General features: G+C 47.6%; 2 protein-coding genes across 17 annotated transcripts; both read right to left on the bottom strand.

Annotated features, from left to right (window-relative positions):
- On the bottom strand, nucleotides 1–13,758 carry WDR13 (WD repeat domain 13). Of its 10 annotated transcripts, none has more exons than XM_006045684.4 (10): nucleotides 6,697–6,814; nucleotides 6,190–6,269; nucleotides 5,289–5,495; nucleotides 4,421–4,530; nucleotides 4,172–4,302; nucleotides 3,279–3,586; nucleotides 2,408–2,588; nucleotides 1,935–2,076; nucleotides 697–815; nucleotides 1–274 (listed from the first exon to the last, which is right to left on the bottom strand). In XM_006045684.4, the coding sequence occupies exons 1-10, from the start codon at nucleotides 6,797–6,799 to the stop codon at nucleotides 90–92; spliced, it is 1,566 nt and encodes a 521-aa protein (XP_006045746.1). In that variant the 5' UTR covers nucleotides 6,800–6,814; the 3' UTR covers nucleotides 1–89. The 10 variants fall into 10 exon arrangements, with proteins under 10 accessions (XP_006045746.1, XP_006045748.1, XP_006045745.2 ...); XM_006045686.4 differs by having other exon boundaries at nucleotides 5,289–5,529; nucleotides 6,697–6,759; XM_006045683.4 differs by having other exon boundaries at nucleotides 5,289–5,529; nucleotides 6,614–6,747.
- A 6,275-nt stretch (nucleotides 13,759–20,033) lies between these two features.
- RBM3 (RNA binding motif protein 3) lies at nucleotides 20,034–23,505 on the bottom strand. Of its 7 annotated transcripts, none has more exons than XM_006045682.4 (7): nucleotides 23,368–23,505; nucleotides 22,683–22,802; nucleotides 22,341–22,447; nucleotides 21,595–21,700; nucleotides 21,386–21,491; nucleotides 20,692–20,755; nucleotides 20,034–20,208 (listed from the first exon to the last, which is right to left on the bottom strand). In XM_006045682.4, the coding sequence occupies exons 2-6, from the start codon at nucleotides 22,783–22,785 to the stop codon at nucleotides 20,698–20,700; spliced, it is 480 nt and encodes a 159-aa protein (XP_006045744.1). In that variant the 5' UTR covers nucleotides 22,786–22,802; nucleotides 23,368–23,505; the 3' UTR covers nucleotides 20,034–20,208; nucleotides 20,692–20,697. The 7 variants fall into 7 exon arrangements, with proteins under 7 accessions (XP_006045744.1, XP_006045743.1, XP_006045742.1 ...); XM_006045681.4 differs by having other exon boundaries at nucleotides 20,692–20,758; XM_006045680.4 differs by having other exon boundaries at nucleotides 21,583–21,700.

A 23,505-nucleotide genomic window follows, 5' to 3' on the forward strand; every position in this document is an offset into this window, starting at 1 on the left:
TCGGCACAACCACAGGAACTTTATTTACAAATACAAGACTGGGGCAGGAGGTGGGTGGGAAGGTGAACAGTAGCAAGGCTGGAAGTCTCCTACTTCTGCTCCCGCCTCCAGACGATAACCATGCCACTAGCGTCGCTCGAAGCCAGCAGGCTCTCATCACAGTTAAAGCTGACATCCAGCACAGGCGCACTGTGGCCCTGCAGCTTGTTGACGGCGGCCTTGGCTGCCCGCTCCACGTCAAAGAAATGCACGCACATGTCCTCACTGCCAGTCACTGCCCAGATGAGAGGAGAGACCATCAGGAGGTGTCGCAGGAGGCAGTGGGGTGCCCTGTGTGTGGAGTCTCTGAGGTGTCTGAGGTGTTGATGGATTTATGGCCAAGGTGTGAGGTCCCAGGGATGGGGGCCCTGGGGTGTACCAGCCCTAGATGGGAGGTCACCTAACTGTGCTGGTTCTGTGTCCAGAGTGTGAGGTCTCTGCGTTCTTTGTTGGTGGGGATGAGGAGGGGTCTGTGTCTCAAGCTATGAGGTTTCTGGGCTGTTCGGGGGTCTGTGTTCAAAGTGTGAGGTTGCTGGGAGTTTTTGAAGCCCAGGAAGTCAGGGCATTAGGGTATCCTGATATTTGAGCCAGAACAGCACCACCCCTGGTCCCCGCTCCTCCCTGGCCACCCCAAAACCCCAACCCCATGGGACTCACCCACACAGGCCCCCTGGCGGAAGGACATGAGAGGGCAGAAGATGCTGCGCACAGGGTGTGAGCTCTGCTCAATGGGGAAGCTTCTCTTCAGCTGCAGGGTCCCCTCATTGTCCACCACCCTGAGAGGAGGAGAAGAGTGGGTCAGGGGGCAGCATCAGCTCCGGGGGAAACAAATGATGGGCTAGCCTGTGTCCCCACCCCCACACCCAAGCTCCTTTCAAGGTTCATGAAATCCAGTTTTGAGACCACTGCATAAACGTATAAAGCATAGGCTAGAGTGCAATAGTGGCCGTTTGGAAGCTGTATCTGTTGATATATGTGGGGAACCTCTGCTGTTTAATTCACTAGTTCCTTTCTCTAAGGATCCCTAAGAGATCCTGGAATTAGGACATGCACAAAGAGAGGAAATGGCTGACCAAACTACAGGACCCCTGCACTGTGGAACACTGCATGGCCATTCAAAGGAATGAACCTGAGCTACTCCAGGAAGTCTGGGGCATTTCCATGGCAGTTTGGTAAGGAAAGCTTTCTGGCATGCAGCCCAGGCTGAGAACTGCATTTAGGTGACATAATTGTGTGGAGATAGTAAAACTCCCTGCTTCAAAAAGAAAAAAAAAAAAAGGAAGGAAAGAAAGCAGGCCACAGCTCTAAAGGCATGCTAAGTCACTTCAGTCGTGTCCAACTCTTTGCGACCCCATGAACGGTAGCCTGCCAGGCTCCTCTGTCTGTAGGATTCTCCATGAAGGAATACTGGAGTGGGTTGCCAGGCCCTCCTCCAGGGGGGTCTTCCCAACCCAGGGATCGAACCAATGTTTCTTACATCTCCTGTACTAGCAGGTGGGTTCTTTACCACTAGCGTCACCTGGGAAGCTCTAAGGGGGCTCTAAAACATTTTACGGCTCAGTTTGCTCATCTATAAAATAGACGTGAAAATAGCACCCACCTCATAGGGTTTTTGTGAGGATTAAATGAGGTGATATGTATAAGGTGCTTTGAACACGGCCTAGCCCCACTAATTGCTATGAACATGCTAACTACTGCTATTACTCTTACTTCTCCTTTTGCATTACTGCTCCTATTGACGTTGCTGTTATCATTTTAGGAGACCAGACCTCCACCTTCAAGGAAGTTAATTTCCACCCTCCATGGCTCAGTCTGCTGGGAAGAGAAGGCTCTCATGCCAGTCTGACAGAGGGAACAGGCCCCCCACCTCCAGGTGGCACAGAAAGGAGACTCACCTGTAGAGCAGCAGCTTGTTGAGGCAAGCGTTGATGAGTAGTGAGGGGTCCCGGGCCTCACGGCTGACCCAGGAGCGGGCAGAGATGCTGGTCACGGGGCTGCCCTCGTGTACCACCAGTCGCTTGGCTTTGGTCAGCTTCCCTGTGGCAGCAGAGAGAGAGGAGGCAGAGGTGAGGGCTAGGGCTGTGCACGGGGAGGGTGGGAGTACAAGCACCCGGATGCAGGCCAGGGGCCTGCCTGTGCGTGCTAAGTTGCTTCAGCTGTGTCCAACTCTTTGCGACCCTATGGGCTGATCCTGCCAGGCTCCTCTGTCCATGGGATTCTCCAGGCAAGAATACTAGAGTGGGTTGCCATGCCCTCCTCCAGGGGATTTTCCCAACCCAAGTATGGAACCTGCGTCTCCTGCAGCTCCTGCACTGCAGGCGGATTCTTTTCCACTGAGCCACCAGGAAAAGCGCGGGTGCCTGCCTACCTGTGGCCATGTCAAAGAGGAAGGAGAAAACACTGCCGCGGTCATCACCCGCCCAGAGCAGCCGGCCAGGGGCATCAAAGGACAGAGCAAGGACGCGGCCCGTCAGCTTGCTGGAACCACCCTTCACTTTCTTGCCCGTGGAGATGTTCATGACGTGCACATTGTGCTTGGCATTCCCCACCTGTGGGTAAGACCCATGCACCATCACCCTGCTCCCAGCTAGTCCTTCCTTGAGGCTGCAGTTGATGGGATTGGCTGATCCCTGTGCCCTCTTATTATAGGAGGGTGGGTTGGTAGGCTGCAAGGTGACCCAGGCTGGTAATCCTCCCCAGCTGGTCCCTCTTGCAATTTGACCAGAACGGACAGCTGCTCCCAGAACTAAAGGGAACTGCCTGGTCCTTCTTGGAGTCTTCGACTATTCTAGGACAGCAGCTGCTGCTGCAGCTGAAAGGAACCCAGAGCACAGGCTCATGGGGCCAACTCCCCCTACTCCCTGCTCAGGGCTGGGCCAGACTTTTCATTTCCTTCCCCTGCCCTCTGACTCTCCATCCAGGTCAGACCACCAAAGAGCTGCCACTGAGACAAGGTTTCCAACCAGTAACCCTGCTCCCCAGCCAGCAACCCCCACAGTTGGCAAATGGCAGGACTACTGCTGATGGGGCCATGACCCTAGCCACAGACTGCCCCATCCCCACTGTGAGCCCACCCCAGTCCAAGAACTGAGACCACAGTCCTGCCTTGTTTCCCTCTGAATCTGGCCAAAGGAGGGTGGAGGTGATGGACTAGAGGGGACTCCTTATCCCCATTCCCTGAGATACGCCCTCCCGGCTTGGCATCCCTCCCTTGGCGAGGGGGCGCCCTGGAGCCTGACCACGGTAAGGTTGTTGTTGACCGGCTGGAAGGTGCAGCAGAGCAGTTCGGCGCCGTCAGGGTCAGGGATCTCCCGGATGCAGCGGCCATCCTCAGAGGCCCAGATGCGCATGGTGGCATCAAGGGAGGTGGACACAAGGATGTCATTGGAGAGAGACCAGGCAAAGTCGGAGACCCCGCGGGTGTGGCCCCGCAGCACTCGGAGCACAGTGGGAGGGGCAGGTACCAGCTGGCACAGTGAGATGCTGCCATCAAGTGAGCAACAGGCCAGGCGATGCCGGTCATCATTGGCGAAGCGCACCCTGGGGACTGCAAGGCCAAGGAGCCATTTGGGAGAGTCAGCATGCTCAACGAGTGCTTTCATTTATGGAAGCTTCTGACCTCTGAGCTGGGGGCCAGGAACCACTGCACCAGGCACAGTGGCCTCAGAAAAGGGCTTTCCTTGGCTGAGAAAGAGAGTTGGAACCCGGAAGGCCCTCTGCCAAAAACTCCCTAAATCTTGGCTGGTACCTTATGGACTGTAAATGACTTCTGTAGTGTGAAATGGCTTCCACATCTCAGTTAGCACTTTCTAATTACCAAGGTCTTGGCAGTTTGCAAAACCCACTCTGCCCTTTGCAAGAGGATTTCTCTGCAGCAGAGACTTTAAGCTCCGTCAAGTGACTCACAACCCCAGAAGCCAAGTGCTCTTTTAAGCTGTTCAGTCCTTTTATGGTAGATAAAGTAACCAAGGCTTTGCAGATCACTTTGCTTTTAGGTTTGCGAAAAGTTTGATGTATGGGAACTGCCCCATCAGAGATGGGCCCAAGACTCTGCATTCCAGAAAAGGAGGCACTGGGTTGCTGTCAGTTTGGGCAAATGCATGGTGATGGGACCCGCCATCCACTGGCTCACCTGCCTCATCCACGTGCTGGTCGAAAACATGGTACATGCCCGCAAAGGCATAGTTCTCGCTCAGCGATGTGTCCCCAGCCATGGCTCGACTTGCTTCTGCCGCCGAGGTGGGCACCACACTGCCTGGGGGCCTAGGCCCCAATAGGAGTGAGGGGTAAGAGAAGGGAGGTACTAGCGGGTGGCCTTTTGTTGTCCCGGGGCCCCTCCCCTCCTCACAAACCTCTTCTTTCAGGTGCCCCTGGTGCATACCTGTCCTCGTAGACAGCACGGTTCATCTGTGCTTGCAGTTGGTAGGAGCCTCGGCTGACGGAGCGGCGGTGCCCACGGGCCCCCAGGGCCCGAGGATCATCTTCGAAGTCCTGGCAACAGAGGGTCAGAATGGGCACACCTTGCAAACAGCCCTCAAGAACCTATAAGGTCTAGAGTCTTCAAAATATATCCAGAACCATGGGAACTTCTTGGCGGTCCAGTGGTTAAGACCACACTTCCACTGCGAGGGCATGGGTTCAATCCCTGGTTGGAGAACTAAGACCCCATATGCCAGAACCAGACTCCTTCTCACCCCTTCCACAGCCACCACTGCTGGCACTACTGTGGTGGCCTCTGCATTAGTTCCCTTGCTCTTGCCCCGCTCAGAAGATATTCAACAAATGTTCTTTGAACAAAGAATGAACACTTTTCCACAAGAAAACCACTTGATTTAGTCTCTTGCCTCATTCAAGTCTCAGCTCAATTGTCACCTCCTCAGAAAGGCCTTCCCTGATCATCTCCATTAGAAACAGTTTTTTTCTGTCCCCCACACCAGTCCCGTTTCATTCCCCAAGTCTGCTTTATTTTTCCATGTTAGCACTCCTCACTACAAGCCATGGTAGTTATTCATTTGTTTATCTGGTTTGCTACGTTTATTGACCTATTTATTTCATTTATTGCCTGTTAATCAACCTATTTACCTTATTTGTATTTGTTGATTTATGTCATACATTATCTCTTTTTGCCTTCTGTTCATCCTAAGAGCCTAAAACAGTGCCTGGCACATAGCAGGTGCTTGACAAGTCTGTTGAATGAATAAATATGGAGGCAGGTAGTAAACACAGCAGGTGCATGGGGAGGAGCTCACCTCCATGCGGTCAAGGGTAGTGCGGCTGCTGCGGACGATGCTGTTGCTATAGGCACGAGCACTGCCTGGCTCAGAGAGGGGCCCGTAACGCTGGCCCAGCAGCTGCCCACGCAGCCTCAGGTACTGCCGACGCAATGCTGGAGGGTGCCCAGCTTTGGCATTCTCTCGCAGTAGCTGGCTGCGCCGTCGGATATATTGCGTCCGAAACTGTGGAAACGTTGGTGTGCGGTACGCGTTGTACCTGCGATGGCAGGAGGCAAGGCGGGCAGCAGGCACAGGACAGAGGGAGTCAATCAACTCAAGGGATAGGGAAGGAGAATGAGGTGTGTGTAAGGATGGCAAGTGGTCAGAAGTGGTGATGGGGGTCTCTCTCGTGCTGTAATGAGGGTGAGTCCACAAAAGTAATGGGCATGGCAAGAAGGTCCGTGTGGGTACAATGGAGGCAGTCTGCAATTTTGCTGGAAGTGGTATGGGGTGACCGAGTCAATGTAGACAATGGTAGGGGCCAATCTGACATGGTGTGGAAGTTAGTGTGGGGAATGGTGGGGGTCAGTATGGGATGGCGATTGGGTCAGACTGGGGAAATGGTGGTGGTAAAAGAAGTCTGGAGGCAAAAGTGGGAACAGGATGTCACTAGCCTGGGCTCTAGCACCCCCTCCCAAGGTTCTAATACCAGACGCTTTGCGCATGCCCACATGTGACTGCATTCTCCTAGCATGCTCTTTAACGACCCTCTCTGGCCAGTCATTCTCTCAAGCCCCGCACGCTACTACTGCACATGCTCACCTCCGGCAAGCCCACTCAGCCGCAAAAGGGAAGTCCTCTGCCCAGCCTCATTTATTGCCACTGCGCATGCACCACAATAACTTCCGCTCCCACGAACTCCGACCCCACCCCTCACCTCGCGTCTACTGCTAAGACCTGCTGCCACACCGCGGCCATTCCCTGGCCTCCTCTTCCGGCGTGTCCGCCCGCGGGAGCCTGCAGGACAAGGGCCTGGAATGTCAGCGTCTCAAGTGAAGAGATCTAGTTCTGCCCCTTCCGCCAGGCGATCGTTGCCATAGACACAAAGTCCCTCCAGTCCACGATGTCGCGAAATCCCACCCGGCTGTTAGCATGGTCACCACCCCAGTCCTGCCCTTCCCAGGCAGCGCCCGGGTGACTCAGAGCGGCGATTCAGATCTGACCCCGCCCTTCCCGATCACCATAGCAACGCCCCTCCCCCACCTAGTAATCCTTGTCGGCACTCCCCAACCATCTTGCCCCCTCCCACCCCACGCATTCCCTTCCCGGGTCCAAGAGCAGGACCCGGGATCAGGGACCACCTCCGGGGCTGCCTCCCGCTCTTGAGGCTCCCGGGGCGGCCCTGAAACCAGTGTCACCCTTCTCTCCTCTCTCTCTCTCTCACAGGCTCCAGTAAGATGGCCGCCTGCTGCCAGGAAGAGCCGCCGAGCGCGGAGCAAGTCGATAGGAATCCTCCCCAGGGCGTGGGAGAAACCACGCAGGCGCATTAAGGAAGAGGCACTTTTGGCCCAAGGATGGAGGCTCCGCCCTTTTAAGGTCTATTCACCCCCAGTCCCTAATGGCATTTAGGTACACAAGAACAACGTGCAGGGAGGACCGGGACGGGGCAAATATGCGAATTACCCACTAAAAATCAGAAATATTACTTTTAAAAAAGACTTTCTTTTGAAAAGAGTGGCATAAGCTGCTTTTCAGCAGTACAGGCTTCACCAAGCAAGATTAGAAGTGCAGAATAAAAAATAGTCACACATGCAGAGGCCCCCTAGAAAGTTCTCCAATTCTTAGGTGACTAATGGGCCTTCAGACATGCCCAGAGCAAGAAGAGTACTTTCTGTGTGTCTGTGATGGAGTGGCGGGGTGGGCTTGGATACTCCCAGGAAGCTTGGTCTGGGTGTCTCTAGAGATAGGAGACATAATTATGTACTACAGGCTTTGGGGTTTGGATCCCAGGAGGCCACCTGAATCATCCTTATTTCAACTGCAACAGGAAGTTGCATCTGTATTCATCTTAACGTGATCAGGTTGTACAGTGTATGGAGTTGGACTACAATGTTTAGTAGCTTCCTGTTGTCGTTCAGTCGCTCAGTCGTATCCAACTCTTTGAGACTCTATGGACTGCAGCACTTCAGGCTTCCCTGTCCTTTGCTATCTCCTAGAGCTTGCTCAGGCTTATGTCCATCGAGTCAGTGATGCCATCCAACCATCTCGTCCTCTGTCGTCTGCTTCTCCTCCTGCCTCCAATCTTTCCCAGCATCAGCCTCTTTTCTAATGAGTTGGCTCATCGCACCAGGTGGCCAAAGTATTGGAGCTTCAGCTTCAGCATCAGTCCTTCCAATGAATATTCAGGGTTGATTTCCTTTAGGGTTGACTGGTTTGATCTCCTTGCAGTCCAAGGGACTCTCAAGAGTCTTCTGCAACACCACAGTTCAAAAGCATCAATTCTTTGGTGCTCAGTCTTCTTTATGGTCCAAGTCTCACATCCACACATGACTACTGGAAAAACCATAGCTTTGACTAGATGGACCTTTGCATACTTTGCATACTTTGTATGCAAAGTAATATCTCTGCTATTTAATATGCTGTCTAGGTTTGTCATAGCTTTTCTTCCAAGGAGCAAGCCTATGTAAGGGCTTAACAGATCTTAACTGATACAGTTCTCAAAAATGTTGTTCAGATTATTGTTTGTTATAAAAGTAGTGTTATTTTCACACTATTTATATAATACAATAATCTAAACAGTATTTTTTAAAGCAACCTTAAATGCTGCTGCTGCTGCTAAGTCACTTCAGTTGTGTCCGACTCTGTGCGACCCCATGGACTGCAGCCTACCAGGCTCCTCCGTCCATGGGATTTTCCAGGCAAGAGTACTGGAGTGGGTTGCCAGTGCCTTCTCCAAACGTTAAATGAGACAGAGCCAAAAACGTATTGCCCTTTGTGTTCTAACAACCTCCCTTGTCCATGTAACTAAGCTATGTGTGGTCTTTTCAGGATGTTGAACACCATTTTGTTTCATGATTGCTAAAGAATAAACTATTTTGCTGCACAAACGTGTAACAACTAACATTTATTGGACAACATGCTAGATACTGTTTAAGATGATTTATATGTATTAATCCACTTAATCCTAATTGAATGTTGTGGGTCCCTTTACTATCCCTATTTTACAGCCGAGGAAACCCAAAGCCCAAGGGTGACATTTTGTTGCACCACACCAATATTTGTGGCCAGCATTGGGTTTACAGTTGGCCCTTGAACAAAACAGGTTTGAACTGTGTGGGCCCACTTATATGTGGATTTTTTTTTTCAAGAAATATTACAGTATTATGTCATCTGTGCTTGGTTGAATCCATAGATGCATAACTGTGGATACAGAGGACCAATTATGGGACTTGAGCATCTGTGGATTTTATTATCCATGGCAGGTCCTGGAACCCATCCCCCACAGACACCCCTGATGAACAACTGTAATTGCCAGTTCTTTTTTATTTTTTTGCCATAAAGGATGATACAACCAATACCTTTCCTATTCTCCTTAACCCTCCCTAGACAGAACTCCACACCTTCATCCCACCATTCAGCTTCCATAGAAACACTGTGGGAAGAAATCACAGGAGAGTCAGGGATAAAAAGGAGATCTACTGTCTCCCTGCCAGAATTGTTTTGTTCTTGTTGTTTTTACAATTCATGTTAAAATTTCAAAAATTATTTTAGAACTTCATTCGTGATATTAGATAAAACCACCTAATGCCAAGGTTGTTATAAATTAGCTATTTATGTGTAAAACATGTTTATAAGGACACCTGTTGTGAGAACATTTGCTGTCATTCCAGGAAGTAGTACAGTACTTTTCAGAAGGCACTACAACCTGGCCACTGCCACAGTCTCTGACAACTATGTGGTCTTGGGCTTAACCTCTTTGTGACTCAGTCTCCTTATCTGAAAATAAAAACTGCCTCATAGAGTTAGTGAGAGGACTAAATGAGTTAATATTTGTAAAGCTTAGATAAGCATCTGGAATAGAGACTATATCCACTAAATGTTGACTACTGTTAGTTGTTTAATTTTTCCCAATAAACAGATCCATCTGCCAGAGGTAAATCTGATGCAAAAATAACAAGAATTAGAATGACCAAGATTACCTCTTGCATTTATCTGCTCTTCATTTTTTCAATTTTTGTTTTTAAACATTTACACACTAATACTAGATAAAAAGGGGCTTCACTGGTGGCTCAGCAGTAAAGAATCTGGCTGCGACACAGGAGGAGTGAGTTCAATCCCTGAGTGGGGACGATCCCCTGGAGGAGGGCATGGCAACCCACTCCAGTATTCTTGCCTGGAAAATTCCATGGACAGAGGAGCCTGGTGGGCTACAATCCATAGGGTTGCAGAGTCAGACACGACTGAAGTGACTGGGCATGCATGCACTAGATTAAAAATTGGTTTTGAGAGGCTTCCCTGGTGGTATAGTGGATAAGAATCTACCTGTCAATGCAGGGGACATGGATTTGATCCCTGGTCTGGGAAGATTCCATGTGCTGTGGAGCAAATAAGCCCATGTGCCACAATTGCTGAGCCCACATGCCCTAGAGCCTGAGCTCCATAAGAGAAGCCACCACAGTCAGAAGCCCACACACTGCAAATAGAGAGTAGCCCCCACTTGCCGCAACTAGAGAAAGCCTGTTCAGCAACGAAGACCCAACGCAGCCATAAATAAATAAATTTTTTAAATGGGTTTTGAACAACAAGCTGGTGATAGAAGGCACTTTCAGTTTGTTGGGAGCTTGGAGAGAAAGGGGCAGAATTTATGTACATGAATGGCAGGCAGGTCAGTGGGTAAGGAAAGAATGATCTAGGGCCTGGGGGTATCAAGTCACCAGGAGCAGCTCCTGGAGGTTGTGAGTGACCTTGGTTACAATCATGGCATTTAAAAAAGCTCAAGTCCAGGGTGGACCACAAGTCCCACCCACTCTAACAGAATCTGGGGCTATTTCACTGTCAGAGTGACAATTGAGGGTCCTAGCTGAAAGAATAAACAAAAACAGTTGGACAGAAAAGACAGGTAAGCCAGACCATTTGGAGGTAATACCACATCACAATAGTAACTTAAGTAATGGCAGAAACAAGCAGGGGCCATGTCTTTTTTGGACTCCTTTCTTCATGTGCCTCCTGCCTATTTGGCCCCCAGAGTTTATAACTGCAAAGGCGAGCACTGGACCACACTGGTTGTGCCGGCTTCTCATTACACAGGCTGAGATGAAACCTGACGTTAGGCCTCATCCTCAGGAACTAACAGAAGCATGATTTGAGGGAAAGCCTAGATGGCTGGGGGGTGACAAGAGTGTGCTGAGAATCAAAGCCAGAGAATGAAATAGGAAGACCATGGAGATGATGTGTAACATGTAGACCCCGATTTCTTATTCTCTTATCTCATCCCTGAGGTTTCTTCCTAAATTGGACAAGTAGGGGTTGGGACACAAGATCATAATTTAAATTTGACCATTTCCTGATGGGAAAATATTTGCCTCTGAAGCCAAAGTTCTCACAATCACCAAAGTCTTAATGGTGATAACTCCCCAATGCCTGAGTCAGAAACCAGATTCCTACACTTGGGAAAAGTCTCACAGACCACTTGAGCAGCCTCCAGCAAATTGCAATAGCCAGCTTTCCAACAAATAATTATCAGGCCCCTACTAGGTGCCAGCCACTGGAAAAATAGCAGTAACTCAGATAACTGGGCTCTACTCTCGTGGAGCTGCCATTCTAGCTAGAAAGATAAGTGATAAATAAGATCATTTTTCAAACTGCTTTTTACTATCATTAAAATAGTAGTTTGGTTAGTGCTTCCCTGGTGGCTCAGACGGTAAAGTGTCTGCCTAAAATGCTGGAGACCTGGGTTCAATCCCTGGGTCAGGAAGATCTCCTGGAGAAGGAAATGGCAACCCACTCCAGTATACTTGCCTGGAGAATCCCATGGACAGAGGAGCCTGGTAGGCTATAGTCCATGGGGTCGCAAAGAGTCAGACACAACTGAGCAACTTCACTTTTCACTTTTGGTTAGCATTGCTGAGCGGTGGGGGAAGGAGGAAGGAGTGAGAAATAAATTTAAGCTGGTCACAACACTGTAAATCAACTACACTTCAATAAAATTTTAAAAATAAAATGACCAAAAAAGTTAAGCTGGAACCTGAATGAAAAAGCAGCCAGATGTATGACGCTCTAGACAACAAATGTGTGGATAAAGCCAGTGAGGCCAGGCAGTGACTGATTTAGAGGAGAAATCACTTGACAGGACTAGAACTGGAGTCAGTCTGCTCTTAAGATCTCAATTCCCTTTACCCAGCGGTGATTCAGGGCCAGACTGGAGCCTGAGCAAGCCTGGACCCTGGATTTGGTACCTCAGTCTCAGGTGATAGAGCTACATGGGCACAGCCATTGATTTGTCCCACTTTTTTTCTGTTAATACACTGACCTACATCTGGTTGCTTTTCAAATATTAAGCTATTCTTGCTTGGTTTTGGTGACAGCCTGCATTTACCAAGCTCTTACAACATCCATCTTACAGAACTGTCACAACAGCCCTAATGAGGTGCAACATTTGGCCCCCCTTTGAAGATGAGGAAAGTGAACCCTTGGATGGGTTTACTGCCCGTGGCCACAGATGTAGAAAACATTAGAGCTAGCATTTGGAAGCAGGCAGGAAGTAGAACTGGACTAAGTTTCTTATCCAGGATACCAGAAAGCACTACGCCCCTGGTAACCAGCCAGCAGTGTTGACAACAGCATCCCATCCCTCTCTACTTCTCTGTATGTCCCCCTACCCCCACCCCCATATCGAGTCCCAAATCAGTTTCTACTCCTGTCTCTCTTCTGATCTTCTGCACTGGTAGGTCAGCCATGCAGTCTACAACAGCTTCCAACTGCTGTGAGAAGCTGACCTCTTAGGCCTCCTCCCCAACTTCATCCTGTGTTTCTCTCACTCTTATCTGGTTATGCTCCAGTTACACTTGCTTTCTCAATTTAAAATTGTACAAATTGTTCCTGAGATCTAGAACACTCTCTTCTGTGCATGCAAACACTTCTACTCATCCTATGTGAATATTAATGATAGCAAGCACTTTGTGCCAGACACTGTTTCAAATATTTTATACAACAACCCTCTGAAGTTGGTACTTCTACTCATCCTATGTGAATATTAATGATAGCAAGCACTTTGTGCCAAACACTGTTTCAAATATTTTATACAACAACCCTCTGAAGTTGGTACTTCTACTCATCCTATGTGAATATTAATGATAGCAAGCACTTTGTGCCAGACACTGTTTCAAATATTTTATACAACAACCCTCTGAAGTTGGTACTTCTACTCATCCTATGTGAATATTAATGATAGCAAGCACTTTGTGCCAGACACTGTTTCAAATATTTTATACAACAACCCTCTGAAGTTGGTACTATTATTATCACATGTCACAGATCAGGAAATGGTGGCAAAAAGATGAAGTAACCTGCCCAAGACAGCATAGCCAGTAAGCGATGGAGTTTGATTTACACCCTGGCCACCTGGCTTCACAATCCTTGCTGTTAACCACTACACTAACACCAATTCCCAAGTTACTTTGTGTGACGTCCTCCAGTGTGGATTCATAACAATTGCTTTCTCTCATCCCATCCCCTTTGTTTGATCTCTCAGCAAGTTCTGTCAGTTCTACCTTCAAAACATATCCAGAATCTAACCTCTCCTCTCCACGTCCACTGCCGCCGCCACCATTGCTGGCTTGGACTACGGTGGTGGCCTCCTCACTGCTTCCGCCCTTGCTCTCTTCCCCAAGCCTGTCCTCCCAGTAGTCAGAGGATCCTGTTACAATCCAAGGCAGCCCACGGCCCTGCTCTGCTCAGACCCATGCTCCATCTCTCTCAGAGAAAAAGTCAGTCATCCCTGTGGCCAAGGCGGCCCTACAGGGCCAGGCTCCATCACCTCTCAGAATTCACCTCCTGCCACTTGCCCCCTTGCTCACGCTGTTACAGCTGCATTGACCTTCTTGCTGTTCCTCACACACACCAAGCAAGCTCCCACCTCAGGGCCTTTGTGTGTGCTTGCTTTTTCTTCTGCCTCTAATTCCTCTCTTCCAGACGCCAAGAAAAGGCAAGGCTGAGATATTTGGCTGGTAAGGAAATGTGTCCTCATTCAATTCAGATGTTTGCTACTTACATAGATAACAGAAGCGAGGAGAGCCACAGATGCCAGCTCATGTCCCTTGTACAGGGTAACACAGAAACAAAAAAGGGGCATGACTGCAACATGAGTGGTAGGACACTGTGGTGCCAAGCAGTTGGTGCATGCTAAGCAGTTCTATAACCTTAAATCAGGGGAGAGAAAGAACAGAAAGCCTCATACCTCTTCAGAACCTTGCAAGAGGAGAAACCGTCTCATGGCAGCCTCCTTGGTAGACAGGGAGGTTAGTGAGAAACGGCCTTGTAGCCTCTTGTGCTCTGTGTTCCGAGGATCACAGGGCGTTCCGCCAATACTTAGATGAGCTTGCCTACGTGGCCTATGTGGAGACGTGCTATGCAGTCAGAGTGCCATGCAGAACCATTCCTCTACCATTCTCCAATTTTGTCTCTAGTGTAAGGTCACTTCCTCTGAGTCACCTTCCCTAAAACATCTTGTGTAAGACCCCATCACTCTTCATTCCCTCTGCTTTATTCTCAACACTAGCCACTTTCTAACATTACATCACATACCAATTTATTACTATATTATCCATAGGCCCTAATATGTGATTCCTAAGCAAAGAAATTTGTCACAGCTGTTGCTGTGTTCCTACAATTAGTATCCGGCACACATAATAAACACTTGCCAAAATTTACTGACTATACCTAACTACCAGACACTGGTAGGTGTTTCCCATGTCTGGACTCATTCATTGGGGATAATCCCCATCTTACCACTGAGAAGACAGGTTTCTAAGAGGTCCTGGGTTTTGAAAGAAGGCAGGAAGAACCTGTGGTGCTAGGCAAAGGAATGGTCCACCTACCTGGAGAAGCCAGAGGGGTCCTGAGAGCTGGGATTGGGGAAGGGGAGCAGGAAGGGGTTCTAGGACCAGTATCTTGTGTTTTTTGCTTTTGTTTTTTGGCTGTGCTGCATGGCATGCAGGATCTTAGTTCTCCAATGAGGGATCAAATCCATGCCCCCTGCAGTGGAAGTGCAGAGTCCTAACCACTGGAATGCCAGGGAACTCCCTAGGACCGGTATCTGGAAAATATTAATGTCAGATGTAAAGAAATAGAAGCTAGCATTTCAGGGTTTCTTGAGGCCCTTGGAATAGAGATGACTGTAACTATTCAGAAGGGTTTGGGGAACAGAGCAGGCCAACAGAAAATAGCTGACTAAAAGTCATCCACTTCCCACACCAATGTGAAGGTCTTACAAACCACACCACTCAGTTTTCTTTTGAACTTTTTATTATGGAAAATCTCAAACTCACAGTGCATTGATTTAATGTACTTCCACGTACCTATCACCCAGTTTCCACAATTTTAAACACACTGCATTTTCTAAACTGAAGGTTCCATAAGCATTTGAGTGGTTTGAAGCCAACGGTCTTTGTTAAAATACAACAACTAGGAAACATCAGGGTATTTTGCACATTTAATGCATTAAAACTTTCTTCCACTTAAATAAGACAAATGGCTGGACTGTATTCCCTCCTCTCCAAAATATACTTTTTAAATGCAAAATGTACTTTTTAAATGCAAAGTTTAAAATAGAGACTGCAAGTTCTGTGCTTGAACAACTATTAAGTAGAAAGAATAAAGAAAACTTCCTGAGTTTTACTTTAAGGAAGCTTAAAATTGAATTTAGAACAGCATATTAGAAATCTTTATGCAGAACATGCTACAGACTGTTTTCAATTTAGAAGCCTTAACTTTGTGCTTTCATTATATGTTATTAAAATCCACATCCCATAGACTCTAGTGTAGTTCTCCATAACCAAACGCTAGTATTTCTGCAGTATATTGTATGCATATTCACACTGAATGGGAAAAACAAAGATTATGAAAAACTTCAGGTCTTGTCACAAATCTTGAGTAAAAAAGCTTCTGGTTTTTCAGATCTCTGAGCATTTTGATTATAAGGGATCATGGCTCATTAGCCTGGAGAAGTGCAGGAGGTAGAAGAGGAATGCAGATATGCAGGAACTGTGCGTGTTTTGTCTCTAAAAGCAGGAGGGAGGAACACTGCCCAGTTATCTACTCAATATGCTTTCTAACATACCTTAAGTATTTACAGCAACTTAGTTTAAAAACCTTTTAAAAATTATTTGACTGCCCCAGGTCTTACTTGCAGCATGTGGAATCTTTAGTTGCAGCATGTGAGAGATACCCATTTGAATGCAGAGTTCCAAAGAATAGCAAGGAGAGATAAGAAAGACTTCTTCAGTGATCAGTGCAAAGAAATAGAGGAAAACAATAGAATGGGAAAGACTATAGAGATCTCTTCAAGAAAATTAGAGATACCAAGGGAACATTTCATGCAAAGATGGGCTCAATAAAGGGCAGAAATGGTATGGATGTAACAGAAGCAGAAGATATTAAGAAGAGGTAGCAAGAATACACAGAACTACAAAAAAGGTCTTCATTGGTGTAATCACTCATCTAGAGCCAGACATCCTGGAATGTGAAGTCAAGTGGGCCTTAGGAAGCATCACTACAAACAAAGCTAGTGGAGGTGATGGAATTCCAGTTGAGCTATTTCAAATCCTGAAAGATGATGCTGTGAAAGTGCTGCACTCAGTATGCCAGCAAATTTGGAAAACTCAGCAGTGGCCACAGGACTGGAAAAGGTCAGTTTTCATTCCAATCCCAAAGAAAGGCAATGCCAAAGAATGTTCAAACTACTGCACACTTGCCCTCATCTCACACACTGCTGCTGCTGCTGCTAAGTCACTTTAGTCGTGTCCGACTCCATGCGACCCCATAGACGGCAGCCCACCAGGCTCCCCCATCCCTGGGATTCTCCAGGCAAGAATACTGGAGTGGGTTGCCATTTCCTTCTCCAGTGCATGAAAGTAGAAAGTGAGAGTGAAGTCACTCGGTCGTGTCCGACTCTTAGCGATCCCATGGACTGCAGCCCACCAGGCTCCTCCATCCATGGGATTTTCCAGGCAAGAGTACTGGAGTGGGGTGCCATTGCCTTCTCCGTCTCACACGCTAGTAATGCTCAAAATTTTCCAAGCCAGGCTTCAACAATATGTGAACCATGAACTTCCAGATGTTCAAGCTGTTTTAGAAAAGGCAGAGGAACCAGAGATCAAATTGCCAACATCTGCTGGATCATAGAAAAAGCAAGAGAGTTCCAGAAAAATATCTATTTCTGCTTTATTGACTATGCCAAAGCCTTTGACTGTGTGGATCACAACAAACTGTGAAAATTCTGAAAGAGATGGGAATATCAGACCACCTGACCTGCATCTTGAGAAATCTGTATGCAGGTCAGGAAGCAACAGTTAGAACTGGACATGGAACAGACTGGTTCCAAATCACGAAAGGACTATGTCAAGGCTGTATATTGTCACCCTGCTTATTTAACTTATATGCAGAGTACATCATGAGAAACTCTGGGCTGGATGAAGCACAAGCAAGCACAAGATCGCCAGGAAAAATACCAATAACCTCAGATATGCAGATGACACCATCCTATGGCAGAAATTGAAGACCTAAAAAGCCTCTTGATGAAAGTGAAAGAGGAGAGGGAAAAAGTTGGCTTAAAGCACAACATTCAGAAAACTGAAATCATGGCATCTGGTCTCATTACTTCATGGCTAATAGCTGGGGAAACAGTGGCAGGCTTTTATTTTTGGGGGCTCCAAAATCACTGCAGATAGTGACTGCAGCCATGAAATTAAAAGACACTTACTCCTTGGAAGGAAAGTTATGACCAACCTAGACAGCATATTAAAAAGGAGAGACATTACTTTGCCAACGAAGGTCCATCTAGTCAAAGCTATGGTTTTTCCAGTGGTCATGCATGGATGTGAGAGTTGGACTATAAAGAAAGCTGAGCACCAAAGAATTGATGCTTTTGAACTGTGGTGTTGAAGAAGACTCTTGAGAGTCCCTTGGACTGCAAGGAGATCCAACCAGTCCATCCTAAAGGAGATCAATCCTAGGTGTTCATTGGAAGGACTGATGCTGAAGCTGAAACTCCATTACTTTAGCTACATGATGCAAAGAGCTGACTCATTTGAAAAGATCCTCATGCTGGAAAGATTGAGGGCAGGAGAAGGGGACGACAGTGGATGAGATGGTTGGATGGCATTACCGAGTCAATGGACATGAGTTTGAGTAGACTCTGGGAATTGGTAATGGACAGGGCAGCCTGGTGTTCTGCAGTCCATGGGGTTGCAAAGAGTTGGACAGGAATGAACTAAACTGACTAGGGATGGAACACAGGCCCCAGGAGTCTTAGCCTCTGGACCACCAGGGAAGTCCCTGAAAAAGGTGTTTTGAGTTTCTTACACCCCCAAAACCAGAATGTAGGGAAGGTGTAGGGTTATTAGCACAGACCTACCCTTCTCTAAGTATGTCACCTCCAGTACCACTCAGTGAGGTCGATAGTATTACTCCCACTTTGCAGACATAGAACTTGAGGCACATAAAACTAAGCTAGGAAGCAGGGTCAGTGACTTCCATGTGGGGTTAGAGGGGAAAAGGTTTGGGATTTCTTCTGGACTTCAAAATGGGCAGGGGGTGGGATGTCTATGAAAATGTTTCTGTCAAATTTGTGGGGAGGGTAGGCAAGATCCAGGGCTTGAAAATACAAATACTTGTAGACCAAGGGTCTGGTCTTCACAGGTTTGGGGACACAGGTTCTCAAAGCACCTTTAAATGTGAGTTCAAGTCCCAGTGGGTTCTTGGGAAACATGCGCACTAGTGCGATTCTGGTCAAAATGAAGAGGACTAATAAGCATTTAATAAGGGTTTTGAGTCTCACATCTATAAATTGTATTGATGAGTGATGCAGTGTCAAAGAAAACTGTCTCCTAGGCCCCTTTCCTTAGAGCAAGTAAACCAGAGCTGGACAAGACTGGATTGCTGCAAGTGTGTGCTCAGTTGTGTCTGGTTCTTTGCGACCCTATGGACTATAGCCCGCCAGACTCCTCCGTCCATGATTCTCCAGGAAATACTGGAGTGGGTAGCCATTTCCTCAAGGGGATCTTCCCAACACAGGGCCACCTGGAAAGTCCAACACTCCTACACAGCACCTCAGGAAAGGTTATTTATAATTTTTATGTCACTTAGGGGATCATTTTGTTGTAGAAACTTTGTGGTTACCAGACCCTATCTCAGGCCACAATGGGAAGACATTGTACTTTCTGAGACTAAAGTGTTCCCCACCCTAGGCAACAACAGTGGGCCTCCTGCCAGATTCCACTGCCTTAACTCCCTGGGGCCCAGCACAGAATGCCTAGTACTCAACTGGCAAGGAGTGGCTGTAAGGCCCCTTTATCTGGTCCACACAGGTCTCAGAAGTTCCCAAGTCTCCATCCACCCGGCAAAGCAAATCCATGGCTGAGAGAAATGGTCCTAGGCACTGTCCCAGCTAGCTGGGAGGCAGAAGAGACAGGTCATCAGTACTGCAACTTTCACAGTACAGTGACCCATGTGGTGTCAGCTTGGATTGCTGTTTATCAACACCACTGAAATATGTGGAAAGCAGCACAGCCTGGGTTTGAACCCTGGAATCAGAATCCAGAGGCTGTGCTCCTAGAATCCTGTTTTCAAATCAGGCTTGTCCTATCTCACACCAAGATGAGTTTATTATACCTGTGTCCACCCCTATTATTTCAGGAGCAGTTGGCACCACTATTTATGACAGGATTTAGTCTCCCATTCCCCCCCGCCCCAGATGCTTACATTCTCAGTACAATCTCCTAAGGAAGGCACCTAAGATGCTCGGAGGAGACAGGAAGATCAAAACTCCAGCAGCCTTCCCAAAGCTGACACTGAGATCATCACAATGGGACCAAGAGACCACATCAGGAAACCCAATTCCAGCCACAAGGGAATTTTGCTGAGATTCCCCACCCTTCCCACAGGCCTGATGTATGTATACCCAAAGCAATTCCAAACCCAACCAAACTTTGAACCCAAGTTCTCTACCCTTCTGGCAGTCCCTGCCCACCTAACTGTATCCTTTTCTCAAAATCTCCCTCTTGGCCTTCCCCTATTTTTAATTTGTAGTAAGCCTCTATACCTTAATTTGAGCAAGAAAAAAGCACTTCAATATCAATTTGTTTTCAGATTTCATCTTTTTAATCAACTCAGTGAAGGACATCCTAAACACTACATGAAACAACAGAATTTTTTTCTTCCAGTTTAAAAAAAATGACATACACAAGTATATCTTAGAAAGTTCTATATAATCAAGGCAGAAATCTTGAGTAAAAAACACCTATAAGTTATCATGCTCTTTAATTCTTACAGTTGGAAACTGCTTCCTAATCAGGATTCAACATTGTGTACAGGTTTTTAAAATGTTTCTAGATACATACTAGTAAAAGAATCTGGCCAAACATTTCTTGGCAGAAAACCTTAAGAGCTGGAACTAAAAAAAAAAAAAAAACTGGTAAAAAAGGAAGAAATACTCAGACTCTACAAATATCTTCAGACTTTGTCTTTAAATGGGAGAAGAATTTTAAAACAAACAAAACAAACATGGAGCTTTCTGAAAGATCTTTAATAAAGTACCTTGGGAACTCAATTCAAAAAAAAAGAAAAGAAAACCAGGTTGGTTTAACTATTACAGATGTTTCAGTGCAGCTCCAAAAGTCTTTATAAATACAGTCATTTGGAGAGGTGGTCCTGGTCCTGGATCAGATTATTCCTTGTGTTTCTGAGAACAGTAAGAAGGGGGAGAATTGTGATGTTGGGAATACACTGCTACTGCTAAGTCACTTCAGTCGTGTCCGACTCTGTGCGACCCCATGGACTGCAGCCTACCAGGCTCCTCCGTCCATGGGATTTTTCAGGCAAGAGTACTGGAGTGGGTTGCCATTGCCTTCTCCGGGGAATATGCGAACATGCTTAATTCCCAGGGTTGACGAGGATGCTGAAAGGCTGGAAACCCCTCCATCTCTTACATGCTCAACAGGAGATGATTATAGACAAGACAGGTGGCCCCCCAACCCCCACTTCCATCAAAGCAGACTAGCCTTAACAGGCACCTGAAAGCAAGAGAGGCCTAGGAATGGTTGTCAGGTGGGCCTGTTGAGGTATGCACATACAGGGGGAAAGGTGAGAGCGACAGGATAAGACTGGTGGACAGAGGTCTCTTAAATGGCAACACAGAAGTCTCACTTACATTAGGTGCACATACCTCATCTCAGTTGTCATAATTGTCCCTGTAATTTCCCCCTGAGTAGCGGTCATAACCACCCTGGCTTCTGGGAAAAAAACATACGTAGTAGTATCACAGCAATGTATTATATATTCTGCAGTATTACTAAACACCATGATAAGTTAAACATGAATATCAAGTAAAACTCAATCATATGGTATATAATATAGCATATTAAATATTACCACCATAATCAAGACAGTACAATGAACATATGTCACCATCTACTGCACATTCCAATTACATGACCTAACAAATTATTTACCAATGTTATACTTAACCCAAAATATTGCTTCATACTTGCTTTATAACTTCATTACAATTTGCAAACACTATTAGCACCACAGCAAGGTATGTATGAATACTCAGGCAACTGAGCTTTTTAAATTTTTGAGCAAGAAACTGAGTTTTTAAAAAATTTTTTTAAAAGTTTATTCATTCATTTCCCTGCACTGGGTCTTAGTTGCTACACACGGCATTTTCAACCTTTGAGGTGGCACGTGGCATCTTTTTTAGTTGTGGCATGTAGGGTCTAGTGCCCTGACCAGGGATTGATCCCAGGCCCCCTGCATTGGGAGTACAGTCTTAGCCACTGGACCACCAGATAAATCCAAGATGAATTCTTAGTGAGAGGGAAGAAGCACCAGCATACCCTAACCCCTTGGTTACCCACCTGCCACCATAGTCTCTGGACCTTCCATATCCATATCCGTATCCGAATCCATATGCTCCAGGTCGATTGTCATACCTGCCACTTCCATAGCCCTGGTCCCCACCACCTACAATAGAGAAGAAATATTTTGAATGGCAATTGTCTAGACCTAGACTGCTAATAGGCAACTCTCCTCCATACCCCATGATCAAACTTACCAATTAACTTACCTCTAGGGTAGCCACGACCACGTTCATAGCCCCCAAAGGCACCCCCTCGTGATCCCCGGGCTGACTTGCCAGCGTGGTCTACACGGATCTGACGACCATCCAGAGACTAGGTGTGGGGAGACACAAGGGTGGATGGGTTGGTGGTCAAACAGGGCAGGGGTGAGGTAGGAGTGGGCTGGGCAAGTGGGCAAAAGAGCCCAGAAATTCCTGCTGGGCACCAGGTTCTGGGTGCCATATTCCAGAACAAGCTCCTTTGACCGAAATGGTTTTATCTGGAGCTACAGAATCCCACAAAATTACCTGAATCCACCATGTTTCCCCTGCTACTACTTACATCTTGACCGAACTCAGGTTGAATTCTCCTCCCCACTCCTCTAAGCTGCCCGACTATTAGGGCTAGACAGACACCTCTCTTGGTCTGAGGCTTCAGAGTCCATCCCAGAAGACTCACGAGGTCCTCTCCGGGCCAGGCCCGCAGGTCTGCAGACTCTACTACCTAAGCCCAGAGCAGGTCAACCATCCACAGGTGGCTTCTCGGCCTCATGCAGGACCAGTCGTCGCCTCCCAGGCAGCCCGGCTCTGTCTGCCGCTGCCCTCCACCCCCTAGAACAGAAGGCAGTCACGCTCCTGTGAGTGGGCACTGCGGGGCTTGGTGGCCGCGCTGCCCCAAGCAGACACAGAGGGAAAAACAGAATGGTCCAAGTGACAGATGGACGCAGGGCCCCTATGCAGGTAGGAGATCTCACCTCTCCATTCATGGCTCTCATGGCATTTGAGGCATGCTCCGGATTGGTGAAGGTGATGAAGCCAAAACCCCGGGATCGCTGAGTCTCCCGGTCCTTGACGACCACCACTGGGAAAGACAGGAGAAAGAGCTAAGAGGACAAGTAGTAAACGGTGTTAAGAATGGACCCTCCTTCCACTAAAACTCAATGGAAACTTATTGGGTTCTCAGTCTTAGGCCTAGGAACAAAGGCAGGAAAAGGGTAAGGCCTGGGGTTCTAACCTTTCTCTCCTGTTTACTGAAATGCATGGGACCCAGACTTTCTTCCACAATCCCCCCATCACGCACCTGGCCCATTTCTCACCCTCAGAAATAGGTCCAAAGCTGCTGAAGTGGTCTTCCAGAGCCCGCTCATCAGTGTTGAAGTTGAGCCCTCCCACGAAGAGCTTCCCTTCTTCAGAAGACATGGCAGTAAATTCAAGTCCTGTGTTGAGGATATGGAGAATAGGAGAAACTGTGGAGATGGGATAAAGAAGAGGCTGGAGAAGTGAGAAAGGATGAAGGAAGAGAGAACAGAGAGGAGACAAAACAAGCAAAACAACAACAACAACAACAACAAAAAGCCGGGGTAACCAAGCACAGACAAAGACGAAAAAGACAGAAACCTCTGGAGTCGGTGCCCACACAATATCCCCTACCCAACGCCCGTCATTTTGTACACCTGCGCATGCCCAGAACAACCTTGAACAAGATGGCGGCGGTCACATGCAAAAAGAGCCCCCTCCCCCCATCCGCCTCCGCCGTCGCATGATCACGGCTGCCACCCACGCCGCCAGCCCTTCCCGGCGTTTCCTGCACTCAAATATAGCGCGCCAGCCTCACACCAACCAAAAAGTGTCACCTCCAAGCACGGAACCCACCCGATCCAGTGAAGCCCAAGCCTATATGTCAGAGGCCGTTACTTCTCACTCGCGCATCTCGCTCTCAACCGGCGCATCAAACGTCAGTGAGACGAGTAACAGCCGCTCCGCAAAATATATGCTACTTACCTGCAAACTAACAATAACTCAGAAGAGAGCCACCACAAACGAGCCGAGACTGGGGAGGTTGCCGCGCGGCAACACGCTAATAAAGGGCACAGAGTGGACACGTCACAGAACTTCCGCCACGCGTGCCGCCGTGCGCGC

The sequence above is a fragment of the Bubalus bubalis genome, chromosome X, assembly GCF_019923935.1.
Source record: "Bubalus bubalis isolate 160015118507 breed Murrah chromosome X, NDDB_SH_1, whole genome shotgun sequence".
Classification (NCBI taxonomy): domain Eukaryota; kingdom Metazoa; phylum Chordata; class Mammalia; order Artiodactyla; family Bovidae; genus Bubalus; species Bubalus bubalis.

Coding starts and splice junctions, on each gene's coding strand:
- RBM3 (XM_006045677.4), bottom strand. CDS start 22,785: ATGTCTTCTGAAGAAGGGAAGCTCTTCGTGGGAGGGCTCAACTTCAAC. Junction 21,701..22,340: donor TGAGAGCCATGAATGGAGAG/GTGAGATCTCCT, acceptor CCCCACACCTAG/TCTCTGGATGGTCGTCAGAT. Junction 20,759..21,385: donor TCCAGAGACTATGGTGGCAG/GTGGGTAACCAA, acceptor TTTTTTTCCCAG/AAGCCAGGGTGGTTATGACC.
- WDR13 (XM_006045684.4), bottom strand. CDS start 6,799: ATGCGCCTGCGTGGTTTCTCCCACGCCCTGGGGAGGATTCCTATCGAC. Junction 4,531..5,288: donor CTACCCTTGACCGCATGGAG/GTGAGCTCCTCC, acceptor CTCTGTTGCCAG/GACTTCGAAGATGATCCTCG. Junction 2,589..3,278: donor TCAACAACAACCTTACCGTG/GTCAGGCTCCAG, acceptor TCTTACCCACAG/GTGGGGAATGCCAAGCACAA.